This window comes from Fusarium musae, chromosome 2 (genome assembly GCF_019915245.1).
Source record: "Fusarium musae strain F31 chromosome 2, whole genome shotgun sequence".
Taxonomy (NCBI): Eukaryota; Fungi; Ascomycota; class Sordariomycetes; order Hypocreales; family Nectriaceae; genus Fusarium; species Fusarium musae.
This window is the reverse complement of record NC_058388.1, coordinates 3,015,896-3,043,375: the sequence shown is the minus strand read 5'-3', so window position 1 is coordinate 3,043,375 and position 27,480 is coordinate 3,015,896. Positions and strand designations below refer to the sequence as shown.

The 27,480-nt window shown below is 50.2% G+C and overlaps 4 protein-coding genes across 4 annotated transcripts; 2 read left to right on the top strand and 2 right to left on the bottom strand.

Annotated features, from left to right (window-relative positions):
- Positions 1-113: 113 nt before the first annotated feature.
- On the bottom strand, positions 114-2,610 carry J7337_002844 (uncharacterized protein; the record flags this gene model as incomplete). Its single annotated transcript, XM_044820570.1, has 2 exons — positions 114-2,381; positions 2,440-2,610. The coding sequence occupies 2 exons, from the start codon at positions 2,608-2,610 to the stop codon at positions 114-116; spliced, it is 2,439 nt and encodes an 812-aa protein (XP_044684870.1).
- An 11,099-nt stretch (positions 2,611-13,709) lies between these two features.
- ADV1 (Transcriptional regulatory protein pro1) lies at positions 13,710-15,765 on the top strand (the record flags this gene model as incomplete). Its single annotated transcript, XM_044820569.1, has 2 exons — positions 13,710-13,806; positions 13,865-15,765. 2 exons carry the CDS (start codon positions 13,710-13,712, stop codon positions 15,763-15,765), a joined length of 1,998 nt encoding a protein of 665 aa, XP_044684869.1.
- Positions 15,766-18,969: 3,204 nt separating this feature from the next.
- On the top strand, positions 18,970-20,232 carry J7337_002842 (uncharacterized protein; the record flags this gene model as incomplete). Its single annotated transcript, XM_044820568.1, has 1 exon — positions 18,970-20,232. One exon carries the CDS (start codon positions 18,970-18,972, stop codon positions 20,230-20,232), a length of 1,263 nt encoding a protein of 420 aa, XP_044684868.1.
- A 687-nt stretch (positions 20,233-20,919) lies between these two features.
- Positions 20,920-24,666, bottom strand: J7337_002841 (uncharacterized protein; the record flags this gene model as incomplete). Its single annotated transcript, XM_044820567.1, has 2 exons — positions 20,920-24,436; positions 24,566-24,666. 2 exons carry the CDS (start codon positions 24,664-24,666, stop codon positions 20,920-20,922), a joined length of 3,618 nt encoding a protein of 1,205 aa, XP_044684867.1.
- Positions 24,667-27,480: the final 2,814 nt, after the last annotated feature.

Sequence of the window (27,480 nt, the reverse complement as noted above, 5' to 3'; positions counted from 1 at the left end):
AAGCCCCGAGTCCCAATAACCATCAGTGGAGGGTATCAGGTCAACGGTATCGAAATGAAATCAACGCAAAGTAGAGTTTTGGCAACTGATGGAAAGGTGGCGGATGAGGTGGTTTAGATCATGTTTCCGTTAACGCTGATTTCAAAACCCTCGCCCTTTTGTCTGAGCGCCTTTGCGAGCATAAGCTCTCGCATCCAGTCGATGCGGTCATCTCGGTTCTTGACAGCAAAGTGATGCGTCTTGCCTGTGCCATTGACACCCTCTGAGGGGATGGTACCGGCAGGTTGAAGATGGCTCTCACGCTTCCGAAGGCGGGCAGTATTCTTCTCTTGAGGGATGAGCTGGAAAGCAAAGGCACCAACAGGGTCACTCTTCTCGCGGCTGTGGCTTCCACGAGAAAGATGCATCGTCTTGAAAGCAGCAGTGAGCTTTGAAGAGGATGCAACGCTTGAGCAGGCAATTGCGTAATCGTCAATGTCCACATACTCAAGGGTCCGGTCGAGCTCCTCGGCATCCTTGTGCATATTGAGACGGGTACCCTTCAGAGTAAAGTAGCCGTCCTGCCACTCATGCCGAAGCATCTTTGTCTTGCGCTTCTTCATGGGACCTTGGTGACTGATGCCATTGGCAGGGTCGGCAGAGGGAGACTTGCCCCTCGCACCAAGAGGTATGACAGTTTGTGCCAGGACTTTCTCGGAGCCATTGAGATGGCCACGGGAGAAGGGCAAGTTATCACGGGGGGGTGGCTGAAGAGGCTGCTGAGATCGTGAACCTCGTGGGGACTGTGGTGAGGAGCAGCCTTGGGGAGGGCGGCTAACGAGAACAGGCTTGTTCTCCTCGAGAGCGGGCATCACAGGGAAAGAGGGGCGGCGGGCTGAAGTGCGAGACTGGCAGCGGGGAGGGGAGACATTGGTAGTTGGAGATGTGCGGTAGTTCATGTCAGGGGGGACAGATTGGGAGAAATCTCGAGCTACTGGGCCAATGGGTACAGCCGTAATGGGAACATCAAGCTCCGAGAATGGTGTACCATGGCGGAAGCTGTTCCTAGGTGTCATCTCCAGATCAGGAGATCGAGGGCTGGTCTTCTCCATCTGGTAGGGGACAAAGGCGGGCTGTTGTTGCTGTTGCAATTGCTGTTGATGTTGAGCAAATGACTGCGTGGGCTTCTTCTGAGGGGGAGGCACTGAAGAAGCACCAAGACGGGACGGAAGAAGCTGAGGCTTCCCAGGAATGGACAGTTTAGGGAGTCGGCGCAGACCTTGGTGAGGAAGCTGGGCCTGTGCGGTTGGCATACCATCAAACGGAGGCGTTGGAGGCACCTCGGCGCTGCAGTCTCCCTGCTGTTGGTGCTGAAAGCTAAGGAATTGTCTGACATTGTCTTGAGGATCTCTTGACTGAACGCCACGGAGAGATGCCTCATAAAGATACTGTAGAGGAGGCATTCCAGGACCCATGACGTCCGAGGAGGCGACAACAGAAGGTACAGCGTCCGATACGGGACGGACCTTGTTAGGGTCCAATGCCTTGGCCGTCTCTGGGTTGCCAGCATCTCCAACCATGACAGTACCAGTGGCATTAATATCCACGTGTGGATATTCTTTCTTGAAAGCCCTGATAAGCTGCTGTTGCTTTCTGAATCTGGAACAGTTCTCCCCCTTGGAACAGTGATGGGGCTTTGGGATAACTTGTTCAATACCGATGATAGACACTGACTCCATGGGGGTAATATCGTCTCCATTTGTCCTTGCACGATGACGTCGCTTGCTGCTCTGACGACGCTTAAGACCACCTTCTTCCCCTCTTCGCGCTTCTCTGGCAACTTCCTTGCTTGGAACATCTTCAATTGGTGTTTCCGGACGAGGTGATGCAGGTCTGCTGTCTCTGAGAGCTTGGATTTGATGCCAGACTTTGGTTCTAATACCAAACGATTGGATGTTAAGCTCCTTGAGATCTTCAAACTTGAGCGTTATCAGAATTGCACCGCTGATATCATTCTCCATGAATCGGTCTGCCACGGACAGCTCAACGCCAGCATTGAGCATAGCCTGCGCAACCATCTCAGTGGACCATGATGCCAGAGTCGTCGTGTCCAGTTCCGCATCAGTGTACTGGAAAGGACTGGTTCGTGTCGGTGGTGGTTGGGATGTCATGAGAAAGTCCGCGATGTTCCGAGGTCCCTTGGGGGTGATGGGTGATAATGTCAGAATGATGTCCTCTTCGGTGGCAGAGTATTGGTCAGTCGAGTTCCGAAAAAGATGAGGACCTCGAGGGCCTTCAACCTGCTTCGGAGAATAATCAAGCGGAACTTCTTGGCTTCTACTCGATCTTGGCGTCGGGACCTCATCGTAGGAAGAAACTGTTGTGAAACTAGGCTGTCCAGCCTAAATATGTCTGTTAGTTCTTGTCCAGGTCGATCGGCTTTCTCTATGGGACACATACCGATTGCAAACTTATACGAGGCGAATTCTCCTCCTCATCGCTAATGATTTCATCCTCTTCTTCCCAGTCCGTGTCCACAAACTCGGTTGCCACTGAAATTGGTCGATCTAGTAGTTGAGAATCATTCTTAAGGCTGAAGAAGGTGTCCCGAGGTAAGGGTTGCTGTCGCATTTGTGAGTATGTAAGGCGGTCTCCGCCTCGGAAAGACGTGTACTCCTATGGGTCAGTGTTAGTGATATCCATAACGCTCACTGACCAAGTACTTATACTTACCATTTGGGAGTTATGTCAGCAGATATCAAGTAGTTGATGCTACCAGGCACCGAATACTGTTGGTGAGGTTGTCTGTATCGGCTGGCTAATGCTTGATATGGCCGTCGCCGGCGGTCGCTTCTTTAGAACTCAGTGCCTAAGCACGATCAAGGAGACGCCTTGAAACAAAGAGAAACAGATAAAGGAAACATAAATCTCGTTGTGTCGAGGAGATAATACACAGGTCGCAAAACTTGGGAGAAGGGGACCAGGGGAGTGGGCGGGCGGTTACGGGACGTTATGTATGCACTATAGCTCGACACTGGAGACTGAGGGAACCAGCAGAGGCATGAATATGAGCGGTCACGGAGTGGATGGAGACAAGAATAGACTTGGGCGAGGTGCTAAATGCAGAGTGCGTGGCCATGTCTCTAGGCCCTCGGAATACTGTAGCCCAGCCAGTCAATCGACCCTAGACCCTTGTACCCTGACTTGTTCGGGGGATGAGAAAGAGACGGGAGGAGAAAGAGGAGGGTGGGAGCAAAGGTCCTAGGGTGAAGAACAGGGTGCTGCGGCTTCATCACACCGGCACGGGACGCAGAAAACGGAAAGCCAGCAGCATGTTATGACCAACAGCCTGATTGAGATCCGTCTTGGGGACCAACATGTAGATCAAACATTGATTCAGGGCATTGCACTCGTGTATGATCCGAAGGCCATGATAGTAGATACTTGAGTTAAAGTGACAGGCCGACCCCCTCTGAGACACATGGATTGACAGTTGATTTAGATAGAGTGCCAGGCAAAGCGAGTTGAGCATTAAAGCGTGCACGGCGTCAAACTGGTGTTATCAATTGGGCCTTGAGTCCGGGCAGAGTGGCTGCGTCTCGCGTGCAAAAATGCACGTCCAGTCACGTTTCTGTGCTCTGATCACGAATCAGAGGGAGACTGGGGGCCGGGGGGGCTAGATATTCGAAAGAGAAACAGTGTCTCTGCCGGGACGCTTAATGACGATGGAAGAAGAGAAGCAAGCATCCTGGTCCTAGTTAAGCAGAAGAGCGTGGGGCGCCATGCCTCGAGCTGTCTGTGCTCGTCGATTGGCTTAAGCTGGCGCACGTTGCGACCCTGGCTCCTGAGGCGTTAGGCTTAACCTGGTTGAGCACACCCAATCTTGTTATCCACAGCTGGAGATCCGTTAGTGCCACACCTTTGGACAATTATAGCGGCCCTAACAAGCGTTTAAGCGCCGGGAGCTTGAGTTTCTCACCTTAGTTCAGGATGAGTCGAGTGACAAGAGGTGAAGTGAGGTTGGGCAACGAGTCAACGCACCGTATCACCCCGCAACACCTAAGTTTTTACGTCGCTGCCGATACGGATTGTAATCTCATCCATCAGCAGAACGGGCCAAACCCAATTCAATAGATGGTGATTGTGATGATAATGGATGCCCATGGCAACCCTCAGCATAAACATGATCAGTCTGTTTTCTTGTGCCATCACATTTCTCAATTGCAAGTTGATCTTACCATGTTCGTATGCCTTTCAACCTCTGGCGTATCCGTACTCTGCTGAGACTGTTCTTCGTACTGTACTCTCATGTACACTGTAGTGCCAGGGTCATCACGGACCAGGCTGCTTCGGCATAGGAGCGGGAGACGAGCCCCCATCAGCTGCAAGCGAAATCCTGAGAAACGAGAAATAAATGACCAGCATGGATCGGTGTTTTTTATTCTCCTATACGGTGCACTGTATGGGTTTCTCGCCTCGTGCGCGTATGTCATTCATCGTCGACATTGCTATATGTTAAGGTATGAGTTGTTGGCATTGCTATCGTCAACGACGTGGACGCACCGAGTACCATTTGATCTCTTGTTCAACATATTATTTGCTGTTGTCAAACGTAACACTCTTGCGTTCCTGGACATGAAGCTAGCTATGTGACTTGGGTCGCAGAGCAGATTTGGATGCGGATGTGGATGTGTGTGAACCTGCAAGCTTGTGAGTCCTTGCAATGGTAACAGCGAATATGTTTCCGAGCTTAGAAAGTTTACTCTTTTCTCGCGCCTCATTCTATCTAGGAACAAACTTTTCAACGGTCAAGAGTTTTTGTACTCTATCCCGGAGCCTGGATGCTTCCAGGGCGCCCAAATCTTTACCACACCGGTTCTGTGGTTGTGGGACCGGAAACCGTTACATCTGAAACTCTATGTTTTTGACTCACACATATCGCATTAGCTCGAGGCATGCTCCAGCCTGGGTTCGAGCTTGTTCAACATAGCTATTGAAATCGAGAGTTGGAGCTTCAGCCCCAAAACCCAGCCTCGGCCACCATTCCTGTGAACTGTCCCCTGCTGACAAACTCCATGCCCGAGTCGTGGTCCTGTAATTGGTTGCGTTGCGGCCCTTCACCCGATTCTTTTCGGGTATCTATTCTTCCGAGCTTGGTTTAAGTCTCGGGAGAGGCACCGACACGCCCCAGGCCAGGAGACAGATCGTATGCTCACCTCACAATGGTTTCTTCCCATTACTGCCACGGCTGGTGCTCAATGGTGCACTCCTGTCAGTCTTGGAGGCCCTCAAAGGGTCCCTGGATCGTCAAGGTTCTAGCCCCCACTAATTCCAACTCCAACTCTAAGCGGAACTGCTCTGAGGCCCTCTGTCAAAGGCTACAGGAATCCCTGTACAAAGTCCCTGTCAGATTCTTACTTGGTCCACCACCTCCTTCGACCTCGATTTCCCCTTCAGGCAGTGCGTTCACTGTGAGCTTTGAATGAGATTAGACGCTAATCTTGGCCATATGTCACTTAATAGCCAACCACAGTGCTCATCGATGGTCCTTTCCACGAATCAAGTGGAAAGACTCGAACGGGCAGGCTAGTGGGACGGTCCGTTTTTTCTTTCAGTTTGTTTTGCTCCAATACAGCATTCCTATCCGCTTTGATTTCAATGCGATAGAAGTCAGGCGGATCATGGCGGCATGATTTGGTTGGCTCTTGAGCGGCCATGTTTCGCCTCATCCACAATTCGACTATATTTTGCTGGCTCCAGACTGGAAATTCGCCTCATGAATGGCTATATGAGCATTGCTCATACTTGCGGTCAAAGATTTGATCTCGTTCATCGTGTGACTCAAAGGTCGCGGCCAAACTCGCTCACATGAACAAATGAATCCGCCTCATGTACGAATCGCAGTCTGTCACAAGTACTCCTAGGAGGGAGCGGTGACAATTGACAGATGAACTCCTCTATTCCTTGTCAAGAAGTTCGAACTTCGCCAAAAATGCGAGACTAAGAGGTGGGGTGATGGAGTGTATGTACAATATGCTAGGATTCAACATTGGGCACTCTCGATCACACTGGAAGTGGTATAGTTCTGTTGTAGTTCTCTCAACTCTGTTCTTGGCCTTGTCAATCAATGAACCCCAAACCATCAGCTGAATCGGGAATATCTGTGCAAAATGTGCCATATCCTTGTGAGGAATTGAGGAGATGCCAAACGGCTCAGCAAGCCGAGGGTGAGTGGCTTTGAGGCGTGGTTGGTTGAAAGTGAAGCTCGGAGCATGATTTTCTGCAATGGACGTGTCGCCACGGTGACTGTAGATGAATTGATGAACAAATGCTACCCAGAATATGCAAAACGTATCTGTCTGTGCCTGGGCTGAGATGCAATGTGACGCGAAGCTGATTCACAGCACTACCATAAGAGAGATATTGGGAGATCTGATGTTGTGGGGTCCAAGATTACGATTCTCAGTGTAGCACAGCATATCAGCCACTTTGCTGCATGAGATTCTGGTGATACCTTCTAAAATAACGACATACAGTGACAACATCATAAACTCTGCACTACTACCTACCCGAGTATCCAGCCGTGGGGCTTAGGTCAGTCGGGTATATACAGTGCAAAAGCAGACTGTGTCACCTAGGTATGTATGTCTTTTGAGTGTAGGGTAACTTTGCTACAAAGTGCTCATCGTGAATATCAATATTCTCGGCTAGTGACAGCTTCCACACACAGAAGCACAGCATATACGCATTGCTTTTCCTATGATAGTTTTGCGTCCCGAAGTGGACTCCGCTCAATGCTGATATTTTGCAAGCACCCGGTGTCGCGAATTGCTCCGCCTCGCAAATGAATACAGAGTCATCATGCCATTGGAGTATTGTCGTGGGATGCGAAGCCCGTGATGGTCAATATGTTCTGCGACCCAATAAGCTCGCATAACCTCACCTGGAGTTAACCATTGGCTTCACCTCCGTCAATCGCAATCCTGCGACGGTTTAACCAATACAGCTCTAGCTTCTTGGTTAGGATGCCCTGTCTGCTTCTGTCACCCAACCCCTGCTACAACCCCAGCTACGTATGTATGGTAAGGAAATACCTACCCAGCCCAACTCGACCTGTTCTTATTAAGTTATTCCTCCGACAGCTTTACAGTACTAAGTAGGATGTGGTAATGATAAATACGGTGGCATTGTAGCTTGATCGAGGTCTGGGATGAGCATGTCCGAATGTGATAGGAAATAAGCAAGCAAGCAAGCAGCGGCCAAAGTGGCTTCATCACGCCAGTGCGGGCTAATGTCTCGTTCCCGCTTAACTTCGCATGCTATGCCCGTCTCCCGTCCAGCCTTCGTCTTCAGGTCAAGATGCCTTGCATAAGGATATAGACCAGGTCTTTTACGGCAAGAATTGTCTTCGGGGGCTCTCACCGACTGTCCCGTACGCCACAGAACACATACTGGTGATGACGATAGCTGTTGTGGAATTCGGAGCATTGAGATAATTGTGCGGGCTGATCAACACCTTGCCAATGTCTCACACAGCCATCGTGGTGTCTTATTCTGAATTTTGGTCTTGCCAAGACTTCAGGTCGAGTTGGATGACCCATCGAACTCGAGGAGCGGCCGACAAGAGGGCTGGAAGTCCATGGACCACAGAAACACCCGTGAACAAAAGTGCTGGCTGGCAACACATAACGGGTAGCTGCTTGTTGAGGAACTGAGCGACAAGGCCCGATTGCAGGGGATTGAATATTGACTCAGTCATGTTACTTGATTTGCTCGGAGACAAGCTTGAATATCTCCGCATCTAAAATCAACGACGGATTGGCAACTCCCATGAGTTAGGCCGTGGTGTCCCGTCATTATTGCCTGCAGAGAACTTCAGCAAGAATTCGACCCAGTATAGGACGGCAGTCAGAATATCGCATCTGAGCTCTCGTTTTTCATTTTGTGATGCAACCCCCCGGCATCACATCACAGTGCCATTGGAAGTGTCAATGTGCATGTGCCCTTCTAATCCTTGCCCGAGCCAATCCTTACAGCCCTCTGAAGCGGCTCCCACTCTCCACTTCTGTTTCCCTCTCATCAACGGTTTCAACACACATCTGGAGAATCATCTATTAACCAATAGATGATTCAAAGCTCACTTCTGCAGAATCTCACATGATGCAAAACTAATGCGACCTCCTCGAGTTCTGTGGGTGCTGAAAGCACGGTCGCATTGTAGTCGAGCTTCTGAAGCTTTCGAATGAACGTTCAGTTCGAGAAGCCGAATCACTTCGGACTTACCAGGTTCTCCATTTGGACCAGAAGATTGTCATGGGTTTGGGCGGGGAGAGTGAGGGACAAAGTGATGATGTGAGTGAAAAGCAAAACAAAGTCAAGTCGGCGCACACTCCACTGTGCTGTACCACAGCCTTGCTGTGCTAGTTTAACAGGCTTATCTGATGATCCTTGACTGTTGTTGATGGACGCTTTTGTGAGCATTGAAATGGCTCAGCTTCCTCGACAGGAGCAAGGGCCCTGGTCAGCTGGAGCCTCGATCTACGATGCTAGCTTCAGCTTCGACTTGCTCCGGGCTATCATGTCATTGTCATAACATTGTTTTTCCTGTCTGGCGCCCTTTCGCAGGAATTTCCTTGCCTGGCCTTGAAGACGAGGTAATACAGCACAGTATGAAGCATAGTGCCGAGGACCCTAGATATGGATGCGATTAACTTCCCGCCTGAGTTTGGACCGGCCCGCGAGGGCCAAGAAGCTCCCCGCGGACCCTTCAACGGCTATAGAAAGGCCCACAAACGAACGTGGTGGTGTGTGAGTCGGGATACGCGGCCAACACAATTCAACTCGAGGTACCAAACTCAATTTTGCTGATAAGATGAGAAATGAGAAACCTTCCTCAGCCACGCAGGGCTAGACCGTCTAAAACGGTAAAATACATGGTACACCCTTTGGCCGTCGATGGCGGACAAAAGTTTGGCCTGGTCTCATCGAGATTATGAATCATGCGTTGATGGAGGGCGAGTGTCGAGTTATTGAACCATCGGCCGCAAGTTGAGGCCTAGGTTGACAGGGTGCCTAGGTTGTAATGTTGCCATACTGTGTCTCCAACGAGAGTGTAATTTCGATGGCTACAGAGGCAAAGAGGGTCAATATTATAGTACGTAAAACTACAATCAAGACCAGTTGCATTAAATTTACGAATACTACCTCGAGCGCAGATCAAAATATTCATTTACCAAGACATCGTGATAGATCACACAACTGCCACATATGTGCTGCCAGGAAGTTTGCGGAACCGTCGGCCTTCAGTGTGGTTCAGGAAAAGTCAGCACTCAGCATAGAGAAGAAGAGATCAACAAGAAGCACTAGGGTAAGCTAAGTAGGATCCATAAACTCTGCGTGTCAATGTGAACAAGGATGTCAGTGAGCTGAACAGAGTTGCAGACAAGATGGAAGCGCATTGACATAGGAAAGAAAGTTTAGTCAAGAGCAATTGCTCCATAATTAGCCCATATCAATAGTCTTTTTGGCCGCATACTCTACTACCTTGATGATGGCCTAATTATGCTGAAATGAACCAGAGAATGCGGGTTAAATTAAAAATAGAAGTGCAAGTGAGGTTTGGGATGTGATGAGATGTGATGGGGCCTGTTAGCGCTCTTGCTGTGTTGCAACTGCGGATCCAAACACGCTTAAGCGCCAAGGCATGGAATTTAGCCCAGATTCCAAGGTGAAAAGAGGGGGCCAAAAAGATAAAATAGTTACTCAGCCAAAGGGACAAAATCTCCGGCTTGAACGGAGCCCTGTCCCGATGGTGTCAACGAGGAGACCAGAAACGGTTTGCTCGTGAGTGAGGCTGCAGGGATCAGGGATCGTACGGGATGAACAGACGAGAAGACGATGAACAATCGGAGGCGGCCGGTAGTGTTTAATTGCGACGAGCGGAGGCATTTGGCAATGACTCGCATTGGCGGGGGAGCTATCTACCCATGACTTGACTAGACCATAGCGGGAGTGGAATTCATGGGCTTGACAGATGATAGTGTGATGGATTTGTTTACGAAATGCCCAAAGAGTGTGATGAGATATTAAATGCTAGGCCGGGGTCTGAAGAGCTAAGCATTGCCAGATGGATCGGGTCTACTCACAAATGAATATTGTCATTGACTTAATCTGGTCTATGGTATTGAAGGGGTTGAAATGAGAGAGTGAGAGTGAGACTGAGTGTGTAAGTTGAGAGATAAGATAGGATAGCCGGAGCAGAGGATGGCAAGATGTCATTTCCAGATTCAGTAACCGTCAAGATAGGCTAATGTACCTTGCTAGGTTCAAAGGATAATCCAAGCTCAACCTTGAAATGGTCTGGTCTGGTCTTGCATGCCCATATCTATGTATTGATGGTGTAGAGGAGCTTCGATATGGTTGGCAGATTTACAGATGAGATGACCCTATGCAGTGTGCACTACCTACCTTAAGGTACCTATGTAGTTAGGTACAGGTACATCTTGTTGGATGGGGGATTTTAGTGATCTGACTGTTGGTTTCTGCTTCTTCATCGGCACTGCGCCCAGGTACAGTACCTATGTAAAGCCTCCTCCACAAACATAGGTAAGCACGCTATCAAGATAAGATTGATCTTGTGTTGCCACAACAGGATCGAGCAGTGACATTCATTTGCGTCTCAGCAACTTTTTTTTTTTTCGTGATTAGCCAACGGTCAAAGAGCATATACATACATGAAATGACCCATTTTAGGCCGCCCGTTATTGCCCGTCATGGTCCGCTTATCACATCATAAACTCACCAGGACCAGCTTGAGTTTCCCCGCTCGGCTCGGTGTTTTGTTGATCACCACGAGGTGCATTGGTGCAAGGTAAGGGTCTCGAGCTACCTAGCCAGGGGCCCCTGAGTAGATGCAAGAGCATGGCGGCAGAGATCATCAGTTTCTGCACTCTCATTGGCTGTAGCGTCAGAGCTACCCTGTTGCGCCACCTGCGGCTCGGGGCCAATCCAGATCTGAGGCCGGGGTAGGCAATCAACAGTGCTAACACACTTTCGGACTAGACCGCTCACCTGCCCCTGCTCCGCGGTAGAAGCTCCTCATCGGTTGGTCCCGTCCCCTAATGCGCTAATGCACGCGTGTCACCCTCGGCTGTCGAATCACGGGCCAGAAACGCTCTTCCTCAACGACAGGCCTGCTCACCAGACCGATCTTTTTCCTTCCCAGTCACTGCAGAATGTGACCTGACCCAGCTTTGGCGCCAGGCAGAGCAGAGCCTTCACTGATCAGCCACTGGAAAGCATGACAATACCAGGTGATGTCCACTGGAGCAATGGTCGGGTACATGCCGGACTGTTACGGCACACAGCAGAAGCCATGTATAGCGTCTTGCGTTCCATGAGTGCTCAGCGCCATTCTTCACGTACCCAGTTCGTCAAGCTGAGCTAAGCTGAGTTGTTGCCGCCCAGTTGCAGCAATCATATCTTGTGTCTCACTGACTTTTACTACAGAGCAGATTTGTTCAAGTCTCGACACAGACTGATCAACGCTCGAGGTTACCTGGGCTTAAACTAGAGAGACATGTCAATGCTCTCTCTGAACCCATAACCCCATATTGACTCGTTCCTTTATCGCTCACAAGGCCCTTTAGACCCTCGTGACCTCCAGTTATGGGATTTTTCAACAACCCCCGCGCTGTTAGACGTCACCGTCTTCCACCCCTGGTCAAGACATGCACTTGTTCCGTAACACCCAACCATACCGGCATTCTTTAGAACTGGAGACCTGGTGTTTTTGGCGGCCATCCATGGGGCTTCTGGCTTCTCGACCCGGCTGCGGACAGCCACTTGCAGGACTGCAAGCACGAGGTCTTTCGCCGCTTGACCAATCTGAAGGTTGACCGCCTCTTTGACTGTTCTATTCGTCAAAAATCGTCTAGGTACTTGGCCAGGGCTCCTCTCCTACCACCAGCCTATCTCCGTTGTGTCCTAGAGCTCAACAAGTTTTTGGCCCGATCGTCCACTTCGGCCGAGTTTCAAGACGTGAAGCGTGAAATATGACTCGCAAATCGTGAATTGCACAACTGACCATGGCTGCACTAGATGCTACTGTTTAATGAATCCATCTTAGATGCGACCGAATAGAGTTTTCAGACCAGCACAGTACACTCTCTGCCAGTTGAGCATGGAAAGACCCTGCTATGAGACCTGATAGAGGAGGTGAGCTAGCGGTCGGATCCTTGTGCAACCTTTTGGCATTTCCCCTCTTCCGGTGTACATACTCGCGCATATGCAGATGCAGGCGCAACAGCCCGGTGAGCTTCTCTATCCGTATCAGCATCAAGATGATGGTGGGTGTTACTGCTTCTTGGGATAGGAATAGATACTGAAGAAGCAACCCATACTAATCACCACACAGATCTACTGCGTGAAAGCCGAGCTCATGCCTGAACTCTGGACATTCCTTCTACTAGGCGAAAGTAAACATCACGAACCGCATCTCAGCCTTCCCAGGCATTTGGATGGATAGCAATTGAACCTTGAGTACTAGATAACCAACAAGTGGAGGGCCTCAAACCAGAAGCCAAAAGTCAAAGTCCAAGCTCGCCCGCCTCGCATATCCTCCCGTGAGGAGCTAGATCCGAACGGGCTCCAACCCCCCCGTTGATGAGCTCTTCATGCGAGCAGAGTGGCTGCTAGCTATGACCATAGATGACCAGATGGGCACACCATGCGCGACTTTCCCCTTTAGACGACTGAACCCCTGCTCGCCTTATTCTCTTTGTGCATATCTATTCCTAGAGTGGAGTTCCGATGGGCACAGAGAGACCATCTTTTGACCGACTCTCCCAATTGGCTTCTCTAAGCGCAGTCGCTGCCTCTGGTGCCATGGCATGCTCGTCGTGCATGATGCAAAAATAGAAACAAGACGATGGGAAGCCATCATCGAATCGACGTGTGAAGGGCCACGAGAGAAGCGGCCAAAATATAAGGATTTAGCCCTCCAGCAGCCGCCCATGAATTTTGCCCTCTTTCTTCTTCGTTATGTTCAGAGATTCCAAGTGTCGCCCAAGGTTCTCTTGATCCCCTTTCCTCTCTTACCGCCCTCCTCAAGCCCTTTCTATTGCCCGCATCAATCTTTACAATATCCAGTTACAAGCAAGCCGGACTTGCTTCGAACCAGTCAATCATTACTACGCAATTTCCCAAAAGGACATTTCGATTCGAAACGAAACGGAATAAAGAACGATACGTTGTAGTCTGACACGTTGGCCTGGCTGCCACTTACACGACTGCACACAAAATCAAACAATTCGCTCAGTGATCCATATTGATCCTGACCGATACAATAACACTAATTTAATTTTCGACTTGTTGAAACGGACTTGACAACTTCGGATTCGATATCCCCCCGGTCACATTTCCCAACGCCCAACCTCTTGGCTTTCGCTTCTGGATCCTCAGCCCAGTTTAAAGCAAAAATACAAGCAAAGACAATTTCTCCATCCCGTCCCGCTTTGATCGACTCCACATTCGACTAGGCCCGGGTTCTGAGTACAGTGTGCATCTGGTCCCTGATTACACAGTAACACTCCCCCCTTGTCGATCACACACCCCTCCTGGTCCCCTACCACGCCAATACTCTAAGGACCAAGCATCGCAGCCTACAAATGTCTATGCTGCCCCCCGACCATCGCAAAGGCGTGTCGCGAGCAACTGGAAGCACCGTCAACATGACTGTATCACAGTCTTCAAAGGCCAAACCGGCCTCCAAAGCCAGCAATGGCAAGCCAAAGACAAAGACGCAGATGCATCGTCGTTCAAGAACTGGTACGCCCGCTTATACGCCATCTCACTGAAGTGTCGTGAGCTAACATGAATCTCACAGGCTGCTATACTTGCCGTTTGCGACGCAAGAAATGCGACGAGGGAACTCCCATGTGCACAGCCTGCAAGCACCTCGGCTTGCAATGCGAGTACAAGCGGCCCATGTGGTGGAGTAACAACGATATGCGAAGGAAACACAAAGAGGACATCAAGATGATCATCAAGCGCAAGAAGCTCTCTGAGAAGTCATCACACAACATCCAGAACTCTGTCACCAGCTCCCCTCCTGGCCTCACACACTCTCTTCCCACATCAGCCACCTTCACTGATCCTCTCGACCGTACAAGATCCGCCTCCATTGACTCTCAATTCCCAGCTGCTTTCAACTTCAACAGCCCTCCCAGCGGCAACGAGTATGGATTCGGTGCGCCAATGCACCCCGAGTTCATGTTTGGCAGCTACTCGCCTTATGAGATCGATGTCAAGACGGAGCGACAGATGTTTGTGAACGATGTGCCCACAGTTCGCGAATCACACATCTCCACCTTCAGCACTTACCACACTCCTCCCCCAGCTGGTACTGTTCTGCCCAACGGCCCTCTCGACGGCGAGTGGGCCGAGCAGGTCTTCCAAGAGCGCAAGGAATCCCTTTCAGAGGAGACCCTCAACTGCAATTTCTTCGACTTTTCACATGGCCCTTCTACAGAGTCGAGGCAAGTCAAGATTGAGTTGGATGAGAATGACCAGCGCCTGCTAGACCACTTCATCCAATTCGTTCTGCCAACCATCTTTCCCATCCTCGAGTCCAATCAACATTGCTCAGTCAGCTCAGACCTGATCCTCCCTGCTCTTCAATCAAACAGTGCCTACCTTCACTGCTGCTTGAGTGTCGCTGCCCAACACCTCAAATCACATATCAGTGGCTCTACCTCTACCGATGACATTGACAACGATATCATGCGCCATCGCTATGCCACCATCTGGGCTCTTTGCGAGGCTCTCAAGAAGGATGAGAACCACCAACAAATTCTCGAGGCAACCCTGGGCCTCATTTTCTTCCAGTCTGTCGTTGGCCGCTATGACGATGGCCTTCTCGATATTCCTTGGCACCAGCACTTCCAGGCTGCCATCAGCTTGGTGCAGAAGCTTGACCTTCCCGGAATTGTCTCTGACCCTACTCGGGCTTCAATGCAAACCCCCTTCAACATGTCTCTCTCGTCATGGATTGACATTCTTGGTGCCACCATGAAGGGCCGCTCACCAACATTTGCTCACACTTACCGCGAGAAACATCTTTCTCAGCTCAACCCTAGCCTTGGCTTGCGGGAGCTGATGGGCTGTGATGACCGGGTCATGTATCTCATTTCCGAGATCGCCTGTCTCGAGTCTCTTAAGAAGGATGGCATGGATGACTTCACACTGTGCCAGCATGTCTCTGCCCTCGGAGAGCAGATCAGCTTGACCGAGATGGGTGATGCAGGCCCCAAGATGCCTTTCAATGCCAATGGCAGCCTTTCACCGAAGCAGCTTTCCAAGAACATGACCATGGCTTTCCGCATTGCTGCTCGCATCTTCCTCTGCAGCCTGGTTCCTGGATTCAACCCTAGGCAGCCATCACCTATGGGCTTGGTTGAGAAGCTGACTACTGTGCTTCAACACATTCCCTCGGGCCCCAATGGGTTTGACCGCAACCTTGCTTGGGTCTACCTCATTGGCGGCTCCATCAGTGTTCCTGGTAGCTCATTCCGTGCATTCTTCGAGGATCGCCTGGCTCAGCTGGGCGACTCGGCTAGATTTGGCACCATGGGACGTGTAGCCACCCTCCTGCACGAGGTGTGGGTTCAGAATGATAGCCTCTCGGGTGTGAGCACACCCGGGTCCACGACGTCTGAGGCGGCCCAGCTGCACATCCACTGGCGGGATGTCATGGAATCGAAGGGATGGGACTTTTTGTTGATCTGAGCACTGCTCTTTGCAAACCTTCTTGGCTGGCCTTTGAAGGGTAGCAGGACCGTGCTGGGTGAGACCATCAAGTTCTGCTCTAGCCTTCCTTCTTTTCAGTAACATGAGAGCGGCCAGGACCACCTCATCAGGCGAAGCAGGCATTTGCCAGCCGTCGAGGACCAGGCTTGGAAGTGAGACTTCCATGTCCTACACGAGGGTATGTTATTCACTTACTCCCTGTCCCGAAAGGGCAGAGTTATCTTTTTTTTCTTTCTTTTTTTCGTTTCACTTCATATACAATGATACCTACTGGGATGGGTTACTAGAGGAAGCCGCAAGGCGTTTTGAGATGAATGTGGGAGCACAAAGAGCGACACTTGGATGCACCACACTCGACATATTTTGATAGGGGGACGAGGCGTTAGGGACATGCATGCATAGGACGTTTGGCAGAGGATACATGGCCATATGCAGGAACAAATGGGGCGGCAACACGATGCCGTTTTAAATGTCAATTCATTGGATGGAAGCGGCTGAGTACCGCGAGACTCGGGATCACTCGCTATTGTTTATTGCTTTACTATGATACCAAGCGGGCAATGGTATGGGGGGAAACGGCGCAATGAAGGATCTGGAGTACATGCGCCGTGAAGGATGACGATATGAAAAGAGAGGCTCTGGGAAGCTGGTTATGGGCTAGCTCCCAGAAAGGAAGCGGGATACAGATAGGACATTATGACCTTGCTGAGACAAGGCAGACAAATGGACAAAGCACTTTATTGTTGCAATTAGCTTTCTAAACTGTGACATTACCACGCACTTGTTTATTCCCTCAGTGCAACGACCACGGAAGGTGAGATGACAGTATCTATCTGATCATGTAAATCACACCACATAATTGACGACAAGCCTCTGAAAAGGGATCACAACTCCGAGAGGCACAACTGGGATGGATGGGCATTAATACCTCGGCCTGATTACTTTATATGCCAGCACATTATTCCGCATACGATGGGTTCTTTTTCCTTGTGTGCTTATTTATTCCCTGCCGAGGTCAGCATCATCACACCATGAAAGCCGGGGAGAGGCAGGTTCTCCGTGGGGGTGGTATTGATGAGATGCAGATATGTGCTGCTACGGTATGCAGGCATCTAGATACAGGGAGTTTTCCAATGGCCTGAGAACCTAATGTTTATACCATGGCACACGCACTGGGGAAATGAGGCCTTATGCCCGTTGCGGATGTATGGAAAGGAAGCCGCATGCAATGCAGTGCCGTGCCATGCCATGCAAATGCAGTACGAGGACAATTCATAGAATGCATGTTTGGGAGGGAACCTTTTCCTTACGTATCTCGTCCTATAGACCATCTATCTTAAGGCCTCACTCTATATGAATGAGGATGTCCAATGCATGCCGCATCATGAGCCGTTACTCCGTACGAGTCGCAGTGCATCTACAGCGAGGGATACAGAGAGGCACCAGCACATCAGCGCATCGCATCGCATCGCATCGCATCGCATCGCATCGCATCGCATCGCATAGCAGTGCATTTGATTTACAAGACGGAAATTAGAGGCAAACACGTATTCTCAACAGCGACAGAAAAGGAAAGACAACCTTATCCTCCCTACCTTGGTCTTCAGGGCTTCTGGACAGTGCGTGGAAATTACTGGATCTAGTGACTTGCACGCCCCCTGTAGTGTAGGTAGCCCAGGGCATAAGGTTCTTTTCTTTACTGACCGCAGCGGAGAAGACGTGGACTTTTTGCCTCTCCCCGAGGCCTAAGCGAATCTGGATTCTGTGAGATGCATTTCTGTGTGCGAGAGTAGTCCAGGGATGACTTTGGCGAATACAAGGGGGTCGGTCAGAGAGGGGATGATCGGGTAAATGGCATACAGTACGGATATAGAAGAAGAATAGTACAGTAATTATAGGACACAGAGAAAGCTTTGGTGGTTTAGACTAGGTTGTATCACGATAATGTGTGTAGTGTAGGGGTTCAGTTAGTCATACAGTCATGTTACAGCAGGGACAAAGAACCAGAGGACGACGCACTGAAGACCAAGATATCCGTCGGGTGCTTTGTTCCTGTGACCGGGTTCGCCTGCTGGGATCTATCTATCTACCTTACGAATCTATCGTCACTGAACAAGCCAGCGGAGTGAGTACCTAGGTACCTATTTTACCAACTTCACTGACGAGAACGAAAGAGAGGCAGCCCACAACGACAAGAAACAGCATGTTGAAGACTAAATAACACAACACTTCTTCACCCACTCTGTGCCCAGAAACTGGCCGTCAAACAGTGACCTCTCATGGAGTTTCTCGTCTCATTAGATCTCATTACAGCCTGAGCCCAAGTTAGAAGGCTACGCGCCCAACCTTAGCGCTTGGCCGTCAGTCTTCAGCGCCTGAGACAGAGCCCCCCCCCCCAACCAAACTTTTACTGGGCTCTGGTCAACAGGAACCAATCCGCGACATGCATCGCCGCGCGCTTAATATCTTCTGAGACTCTCAGCCAACCACAGCATTTTCATTTTCGTCTGTCTCAACCATGGCGACGTTATCGCCAAACAAAACCAATTTCTATATTCTCCCATGGATATCTATGTAGCAGTTCTAGACCGACCACCTACGTAGTGTCTACTGGCGTGTCAAGCGATAGGCCCTAGACCCTCTCAGTGACTGGCTCTCATCATCTCTGGCCAACCGCCCAATGGCCTCTGATGCGACAGTCGAGCCTGAAATATCGTCCACGAATGGGTCGAGATGACTCTCAGCGGACAAGGCGGCAAGGCAGAGGGAAGACCATGTCCATGATGGAAAGAAGACAGTGACCTCATGGCTCCATACTCCGTCTTTGTCTAGTACCCTTGTCCTCCCTCTTTTCCCCCCTCTCCCTCTCTTGTTCTGCGTGCGTCCTGTATTTACTGATCCGTCTCTTCACCTTCGCTGTTCTGTCGAACAAACAAAAACAAATCATATATTCACTTGTTCAGTTGACTCATTCCTTTCCTCTTTGTCATACGCGCTGGCTGTGTCTGACTTGCCAACTCTTCTATCTGCACATCATCTTCCCTTGACTCCTTGCATATACAATATCGCATTCACCCCAAGACATTCCTTCGACAACGAACCAACAGAACCAACGCTTGACGTTAGTAACTAACACTAAAGACAACAACCAACAACTACACGCATAATACCTACACGCCAAATATGCTTTTGGGAAGACTCCCAACACCTCTGAGGGCTCTGCTTATCACAGCCCTCTACGCTTCAACATCCTCCGCTCTTCCAGCCAACACAATCTTTGCCCGCCAAGACACATGCGATGCGGATCAGACATCATGCAATAGCGACATCGCCAACTTTTGCTGCCCCAAGGGCAACTCTTGCAGACTTCTCGCTGGCAAGACCACAGCAGTTTGCTGTCCCAGCGGCCAGACCTGCAATGTCATCCAGCCCATCACTTGCGATATCCGCGGCCAGGACCAGAGAGAGTTTCCCAACGCCCCTGTCAAGACGATAGTATTCAACCTCGATCTCGAGAAATGTGGACAGAAGTGCTGTCCTTTTGGATACTCGTGTGAAGACGAGCAGTGTGTGATCGACAAGGATCAGACCAATGTCCCAGAAGGCGCTGAGCTTCCCAATGAGACGTCTACGCCTGTTCCCAGTGCGATAACTACCGCTACGGGGGCTATCGAGACCATCTCCATCAGCGCCGCACCCTCCACGAGCGCTGAGCCCACAGCAGCTGTTGGCTCAGATAATAGCTCAGACAAGGACGGAGACTCCAAGTCCGACAACTCGGGGCCTGCCACTACCTCCATCGTTGGCAGTGTCGTTGGCGGCAGTATCATTCTTCTGATAATCGCCGTTGTAATCTTCCTCTACGTCCGTCGTCAGAACAAACGTGATGCGCAGGGCTCAGAAAAGGGTAGTCATATCTACGGTTATGGGCGTCGATCTACGAGCGATGCCTCGTTCGGGAACATCATTTCCGAACCCATCAGCCAGCCCAACTCTTACCGAGCCGACTTCATTCTCAAGACCCCTTCAACCCAACGCTCTAGCATTGTGCCTGCGCGCCAGCTTTCCAGTGCTGGCACACGCCTCAACGCTCCGCCTCCGCGGATTCGCATCTCTATTCCGAATCCCTTCGACTCACCCAATCCCTCACCCAATGCCCAGCCCAGTCCCCTCGACAATGAAGAGTCTCTTCGACATGGAAACGTTCGGCTGCCCCCGATTCGCGCTATGAAGGGCTCGTCGTACTGTAGTCGTCGACCAAGCACCCCTGAGCTTCAGCGTGAGCCGAGTAGCGAGAATATCAATGTTTTCGCGGACCCCAGCACCATTGTGAAACCCCGCCCCCTGACGAGAGCGACAACATTCACCGACCTGATGGACGAAGCTGATCTTGGCGCCGTGCGGCGAGGGAAGCCCTACGTCCCCGGAACCACTCCCAGAATCTAGAACTCACTGACTCACGCCATTTCCTCTCCGAGCTACACCATTCACGTCTCTCTAATGCAACGTCTCTTCACCACCATCTGCAGTGCAGGGTGACATCCTCTCACTAGAATTGATTTCGGGCGTTGTGGACATAAATTCTGGAATAGCTGTCGTTTATACCCTGGGCGAGTTCAATAAGACCCAAATCTTGTTATGTTTTAATATTGCAATGTTTTATGTTTGATAGGAGTTATAGATAGATTATTTAAGAAATGATATGTGAATATTTGATCAACTCGCCTCAAGACACGCGAAACAAAAGGAATGGGCCATAGAAACCAGTCAGAGCAAGTTGCATCAGTGCAGTATCAAGCCTTGTATATGTTTGATATATAACGACAGCTAAACAACTCATAGCGATCAAGAAGCGCTCACTTTCCGTTAGCCGTTTCCTCGGACTCCGGCGCTCCCATGACAATGAAAAAACACGCTATGCTAACCTGTTGATCGATGAAAGGGAACCTAGCGAGCGAACAGGATGCGGCCCGCAAGGCTCATGCCAAAGGAAACGAATCGCAAAAAACAAAAAGCGCAGTGATTGGGTATGTGTGCCTAAACCATCATGTCCATAAACTTCCTATGTGGCGCTAGCCTAGATATTACCTCCAGTATTTACTCGAGAATAGTCAATTTGTGCATGTCGATGTCTCACATGACGATACACTTCTTGTCCTTCTCTTTCTCTTTTTCCCTCTCTCCAGAACCAGTCGATATGTCTGTCCAACCTGCACTGCTTGCAGCATCTGCAGCCTTCTTCTTCTTCTTTTTAGGTTTGGCTGACCAACCACGTTTTTTGGCATCTTTGATGTTCTTAGCAGCGCTTCGCTCAGCACGACTTGGCCGGCGATTAACTGTTGGTGATGTCCTAGTTACCGGCACTGGAGGAGCATGCAGCCATGCCGGCACCTGCTGGTTGGGCAGTGGAACGGTGGCAGCCGGGTTGCCTCCGTGACTCGAGGCAATACTGTAGATAGTTTCAAGTCGCTCAACAGTCGGCCTCTGGTTCGAGCCAGGTACCGGCCGTGGGTGCCGTGGGATCGGGGCCAATAGAGGAGTCTCATTCCTTCGCCCAGATACTTGCCGGCTTGGCGAGTCGAAAGCGCCCGATACACCCTTAGGAGTGCTAATTATAAGAGGTTGATCGGGTTCTGGGCGACTGAGATTGGATGGCCCTGCCAATAATGAATCGGGCAGGGAGCTTGATACGTACGAACTACCATCAAAACTCCCGACAGGCCTTCTTGGGACCTGGAACCCTCCAGAAAGCCTTCTTGGGTTACCCTGGCTGACTCTTTTGCTAAGACTCGCAAGCTGACTCGAACTCGGCAGAGGGGGTAGGCCCGAAATCGATTCATCTGCGGCCTGTTGTTCGGCTGGTGCAGACATCGGGAATGGATACCCATCAGCCGAGGCAACATTTTGCTCAGCCTCACGGCCTGCAACTCGAGGCCAAGTTTGAGCATTCGAGAGCCGCCTGGCTCTAGGCGCTAACTGGGCCGTAGAAACGGTCGATGGAACAATCTCCATATTGACCGCAGGCATTCGAGTACCTGGACCAAAATGGTCGTAAGCGGAGATATCTGCCTGCACTGGTGAAGGTGACCGCCTCTCCCTGGAGTTGATAGGAACTGTCACAGCCCTAGATGTAAGAGCTGACACAGCAGATGATATTGATGTTTGTCGTGCCCTAGTTTCAAAAGTTTCGCCTGTATGTTGAGGTGCGTCCTGTTGTGGAGAACGGGGGGGAGTCGCGTTGTATAGATCAGCATCCTCATCCGTCTGGGGTACAGGGCTCACACTGTTTTGGGTTGCAACACCAACCTGCAGTTGATCTCTAGTGGTATCCTCTTGTAGAGGATATTGACCAGAGGCTTGCTGTGATAAGTTGTTTCCGGGCTGCTCGCCTTTGGAGTCGGTGCTGGGTCCTCGGTGATCCTCAGTCCCGGGACGACCAGAGGCGGATATCGCATGATCTGGCAGTGCTGGCACTGGAGCTGGAGCGGGAACAGATGCACCGCCAAGCCCTATGGGAGCAACAGAAGGACCACGCATAAAGGCCGGCAAATCGGGGCCTGGGTCCTCCTTTTGATATGGTGGAGGAGGAGGTACCCAATTGTCAGCATCACTCTCATGTGGATGCTCTCTTCGGCCATCAGCACGGCGATACTCAATACGTCGCCCATCTGCCGTTCGAGGATGAAGGGATCTGTCGACGGCGGCAGCGGTCGCAGCACGACGAAGCGTGGTCTGGGATCGTGGGCTAGCATGCGAATAAGGGGCATCTAAAGCCTCCATTTCCTCAATTGAAGGAGTGTCTCCATCTTCACTGGGGCTCACTGGCTCGACGACTGCCCGACTATTTGCTGGCTGAGATGGAAGCTGACCAATCCTTCGAGGAAGCAGAGGATCATCGTCATCATTGTTGTGGCCATCGTTTAGCGGCATTCGTGGAACCGCCGGTATTGCTGCAGCATCAGGAGCTACACGAGGTCGAGAAGCAGATGTAGCAGCCCGAAGCAATGACGAGCCGCCACGGCCACCTCGCCTTTGAGCGACAGTACGCCGCCGCACAATGGCGACTTCGGTTGCCAGATCGCGTTGCTCTTCCTCCAGCACCTCGGGATTATCAGTGCCGACCTCAATGATGATCTCTGACTTGGTCCCGTTCGTGATGCTGTAGTCAAAGTCCAAGAGTGTAACTCGACCACCATCGACAAAATCCATGTCTTCCTCCTCAGTCACTAACCGCGGTGCTCCGACCCCCCTAGCGGCAATTACCAGGCGCTCCTGAGTAGATGAGGTACCATGCCCCGCGACCCATTTCACTGTTTTGACTTCCCCATGCTCGGCAACCTTGAAGCCGGAAACAAAGGTGTTTCTTAGTTGGTCGCACAAAATCTGCCATTTAGGCACTCTAACACCTTCCGGGTTATTGATCCGCGTAGATGCCCGTCGCGATGTACCACTCCGATCACTATTTTGTCTCCCTAAACCAGATGCTGAGCCATCGCTTGACGATGACACATTGTCAGGGACAGCGTCCAAGTCCTCAGGTATGCCATATATCCATACCTCCTTCCCTTGAAATCCGGCCGACACTAGGTCACCCCGATATGTCGTAGAAGGGAGTGTGGAGGGAATGAGACTGGCTTGTGGAGATGCGCTTGGTACGGGTCCAGTAAAGTAAGTGGTGCCATTCCGAAGGTCATCAATTCGAACAGCTCGGAAGGTCTCAAAACTCCTGTCATATGTAAAAGTCCAGCTTGCTTCCTCTTCGCTTCCATCCTGAAGCAGAACGGCATGACTGCAGTCACGACTGGTGTTTGGGAACAGGATCGACGTCGTCCATAAGGGGCTCAGGTTGTCTTCGGACATATGAGGGCCTGGATCATAGTATGGAGCTGTAATTATCACGGTGCTAGATGGCGCCGAATGAATAGTAGTTCCGAGAATTTGAGTCCCATCAAATGAGAAAGACAGAGCGTCAACAGCATCACATTTCACAGCTCTTCGATCAGTGGCCAGCGCATCAGGCCTTAAAGACGATACCTCGATGCCACCTTCATAAGCAGCAGCCAGAACAGAACCGCATGGCGATAAAGCAATCGTTCGGGGAGTGTTGTCAAGAATTATAGACCTTGAACGACGGGGTGGGCTTTGTTGCAAGTCGTACAAGTCAACCTGCATCTCAGTAGATAAGACTGCCAAGAGGGTGCCTTTATCGTTGATGCAAGCGGCGACAGGCCGACGAAGAATCTTCAACTCCCTCTTGACCTCCAGGTTCAAATCTTTTAAGTCAATCACATAAATCCTGCCAGAATTATATGCCAGAAGATGGTGCCCCTGTGGGGAGGCACTGTATTGCATGCCCTCGCCACCGGGACATGATGAAGAGCTGATTGAAGTCGAAATAAGTTTAAATGTCGTTTCCCTCGGCCGTAGGTATGCCTGGAAGAGGTTTCGCTTTACTTCGCGAGCAAAAAGCCGTCGCAACTCGGGGAGTTTGTCGTCGTCCGATTGTGGTGGTATGGGATGGCTCGCCGAATATGAAGGACATCTCGATAGCTGATGGCGATAAAGATGAGCACGTTGAGAAACACCCCTCCATTTGCGGTTCAGGAGCACAAGAGACGCAAAGCCGTTGGGGTCAGTTTGTCGAAGAATCCTAGGAGGGAATAACAAACGTTAGCACAAGATAAAAGGAGAGGACGGCGCTTGCGGATGACACCAGTCGTTCGATAGGGCCAAGGACAAGCTTGACATAAAGTTGCGGAAAACTCCTGCCATTACTCACTGTTCAATGATCTCGTCGGGGAGTCTGTCAAAAGGCGGAGTTGGAGAAATGGGCATCTTCTCGATACTGGAGCGACGGACGTCGGTTACCGACGCGTCCATGACGCTTTGCCACTCTATGGTGGAAAACCGTCGAGCATGTCAGGTCGATGAGTCGCGACTATATCTAGGAGAAGGCGAGAATGGCGGAGATCGTGTCTTGGGGAATCTGTCTTTATTGTAGAGTCGATTGTTTGGCGAGGAGTGTGAGTCCAGATCTGGAAGCAGGTATCGGAGTGTGGCTGAGGCTTCCTGTTCAGCTCGAGGCGTAACGATGGTTGGTTCCCTTTTGGTGAAGAAGGAAAGTTTGGGGGCGATTCGATGTAAGCACTAGGTAGGTAAGGTTAGTAGTTGGTAGGCCCTTGATTTAGAAGACAAAGCAGGATACGACACACAAGATTCGAATGAATTGAATTGAATTGAATTGAATTGAACTGCATTGAAAGAAAAGGATTGCTTGGGTGTATCTAGAGGGCTATGGTTGATCGGCAAATTGCCAGAGCTTAATCAGTACTCCAGTTGCATTTCCCATGTTCCCCGTCCCTAGCTGTAGACATCATCGCCTCTAAATCTAGGTACCTACTAACTACAGGTACTGTACTAATATAAGCACGCCGTCCGGGCCCTAGTGCAATGGACCGTGTTAACGTGTCTTTTTTAAGACGAGCTGAAACTAAAGCTCATTGAAAAATCATTAAGGATTGCTGATATCATGTACGACTTTTGTAGAATAATCTTCGACTCTTGATTCTTGTCGATTTGATACCGGCCCTTGACTCCGGTTGGCATTAATTACTTGAGATCAAATGGGAGGAAATCAAGGGATAGAGATGCCTCTCTATCGAAACAAACTCTGATAAGTTACTGCTATGCTACTGTGCCCCAATAATAGGTTACTTGTTAACCATAACCTTATTACGTGGTGTCAGGTTTGTAATTACTACCTACCTACCTACCTAGGTACTTATGTATATATCTGTGATTTTGCTGTACCTAAACATGACAGGCTGCCTGGTTTTCTCTATTGGTAACGAAAGTGCATAAGAGTTTCTCATTTTCCATTTGCACTCCCTAGTTAGGTGACCCACATCCATCCTTGTCTATGACTGGTCTATGGCATCATGAGTAGAATTTTCCGAGAGACAACCTTATCGTATACGCGTTTCGGCCTCAGAGGACGGATGGATGCGAAGGTCGCCCTTTGACAGGGCAATGGTGTCCATGAGAACATTTCGCCAACCACGGGATTAGCCAACACCAGGCGAGATGGTGGCGTAGTGTAGTGTTGCACTAAACATGCAGGGTGCTTGGTGAAACCCCAAAGATAGGGGAGATGAAGCATTCAATCATGCGAAGTATGGTACTGGATGATTTAAGACAGATGAGTTGGAGTCGACTCGTTCGTTGGGGTAGAAACCTGATGGGCGTTCTGTCTATTGCCTGTAGCGCTTTTATAGTTGTCTTCCAAGGCGATTTCCTAGTGTTACAAGGCCGTTTAGAGGTTGACTACCTATAAGGACAACTGCTGGACTAGGTAGATGCTGTAAATGGTGGAGCAATGTAAGCGGCGTCCATGGCGAATGTGACTCTTTCAGCGTCTGCAGTTGGTGGTCGAGGTGACATTTCGCGACAGCCACATGTCTTTGTCTCACTATCAAATGTCGAATCACAAGCTACAGCAGCAATGAACGCGCATTCGTCCTCTGTTGGAATTTCTGGGACGATCAAACCAGAGGTGACATGGATGTGTTCTTATGTATACTCGCACAAGCGAGGTACCTTAGGTACGTGGAGCTAGTGTACCAGTAATTCCAATAGCATCACATCCGTTATCGTTCTTCATAGAAGACCATCATGGATATACGGGAAAGTCATTATTGGTACCTTGGCGTTAGTTAACCCACAACATGAGTTATAGGATACCAGAAAGAGGAGAGGCGCAACTAATGCCCTCATTCGGTCTGTTGCACTCCTTCAGTATGTATGTATGCAACTCTACCACATGAATTTCTCTGCTTCTCCTGCGCCGGCCGGTTGTGAAGGGCTTGGTCAGAAACCTGTTGGTGTAACCCGAGTTTTCATGTCGCCGGCCGTAACAAGTAGTAGTCGCTACCTAAGCGAAATCATCTATAATTAGAAATTGGCAACGTCTCGACCGGGAGTTCGTCCTGCCAGGGTACAGCCTAGACTGTTTAGTACATCACTTCCGATGCCAAGGACAGCATCATTTTGCGGATACGCATCAGAAATGCTCCTCAGTGCCTTGTAGTTACAGGAGGAAAAGGAACGTGTTTAGGTATATACGTGTGCCTTAGATAGTATGTAGCAAGACATCAAGGATCCTATAGCCAATAGCTGAACATCGAAACGGTATGTGATGCGCCACTCCATACCTTTTTTCCCGACATCAATGGTTTTCAAGGATTGCGGGTAAGCAGAACGAGCCAATCCTTTGGCTTGGCACGCACTATCAAGTGATATGATCGGTGTCCTGGTGGCTGAACTTGGTTAGCAACAGCTTACATACAATTGGTATCTGACGTGTTATATCAAAAGCCACTTGCTTTTGTTACATTAGGTGCTACAATTTTGTTATCTATCGGCCCCTTTTGACATAGGGACGCTAGGACGGTACGAGAATGAGGTCGTTGCATTCTTCCTCAGGCGGGTTTCGGTTATTCAATCCGTGAATGCAGTCTAATAATAGACCATGTTATGCCTACTAACTTAGTAATGTACCTCCGGACATAATCCGGGCCATGGCTGGTTACCACTGGCTGCCAAAAGTGTCAAGCATTTCGGTTGCGCCTCATCAACGCAGTGAATACGACGGGTTTAATCTGCACAACGGCGCTTCTTACAGGCACGGCCCGCCCC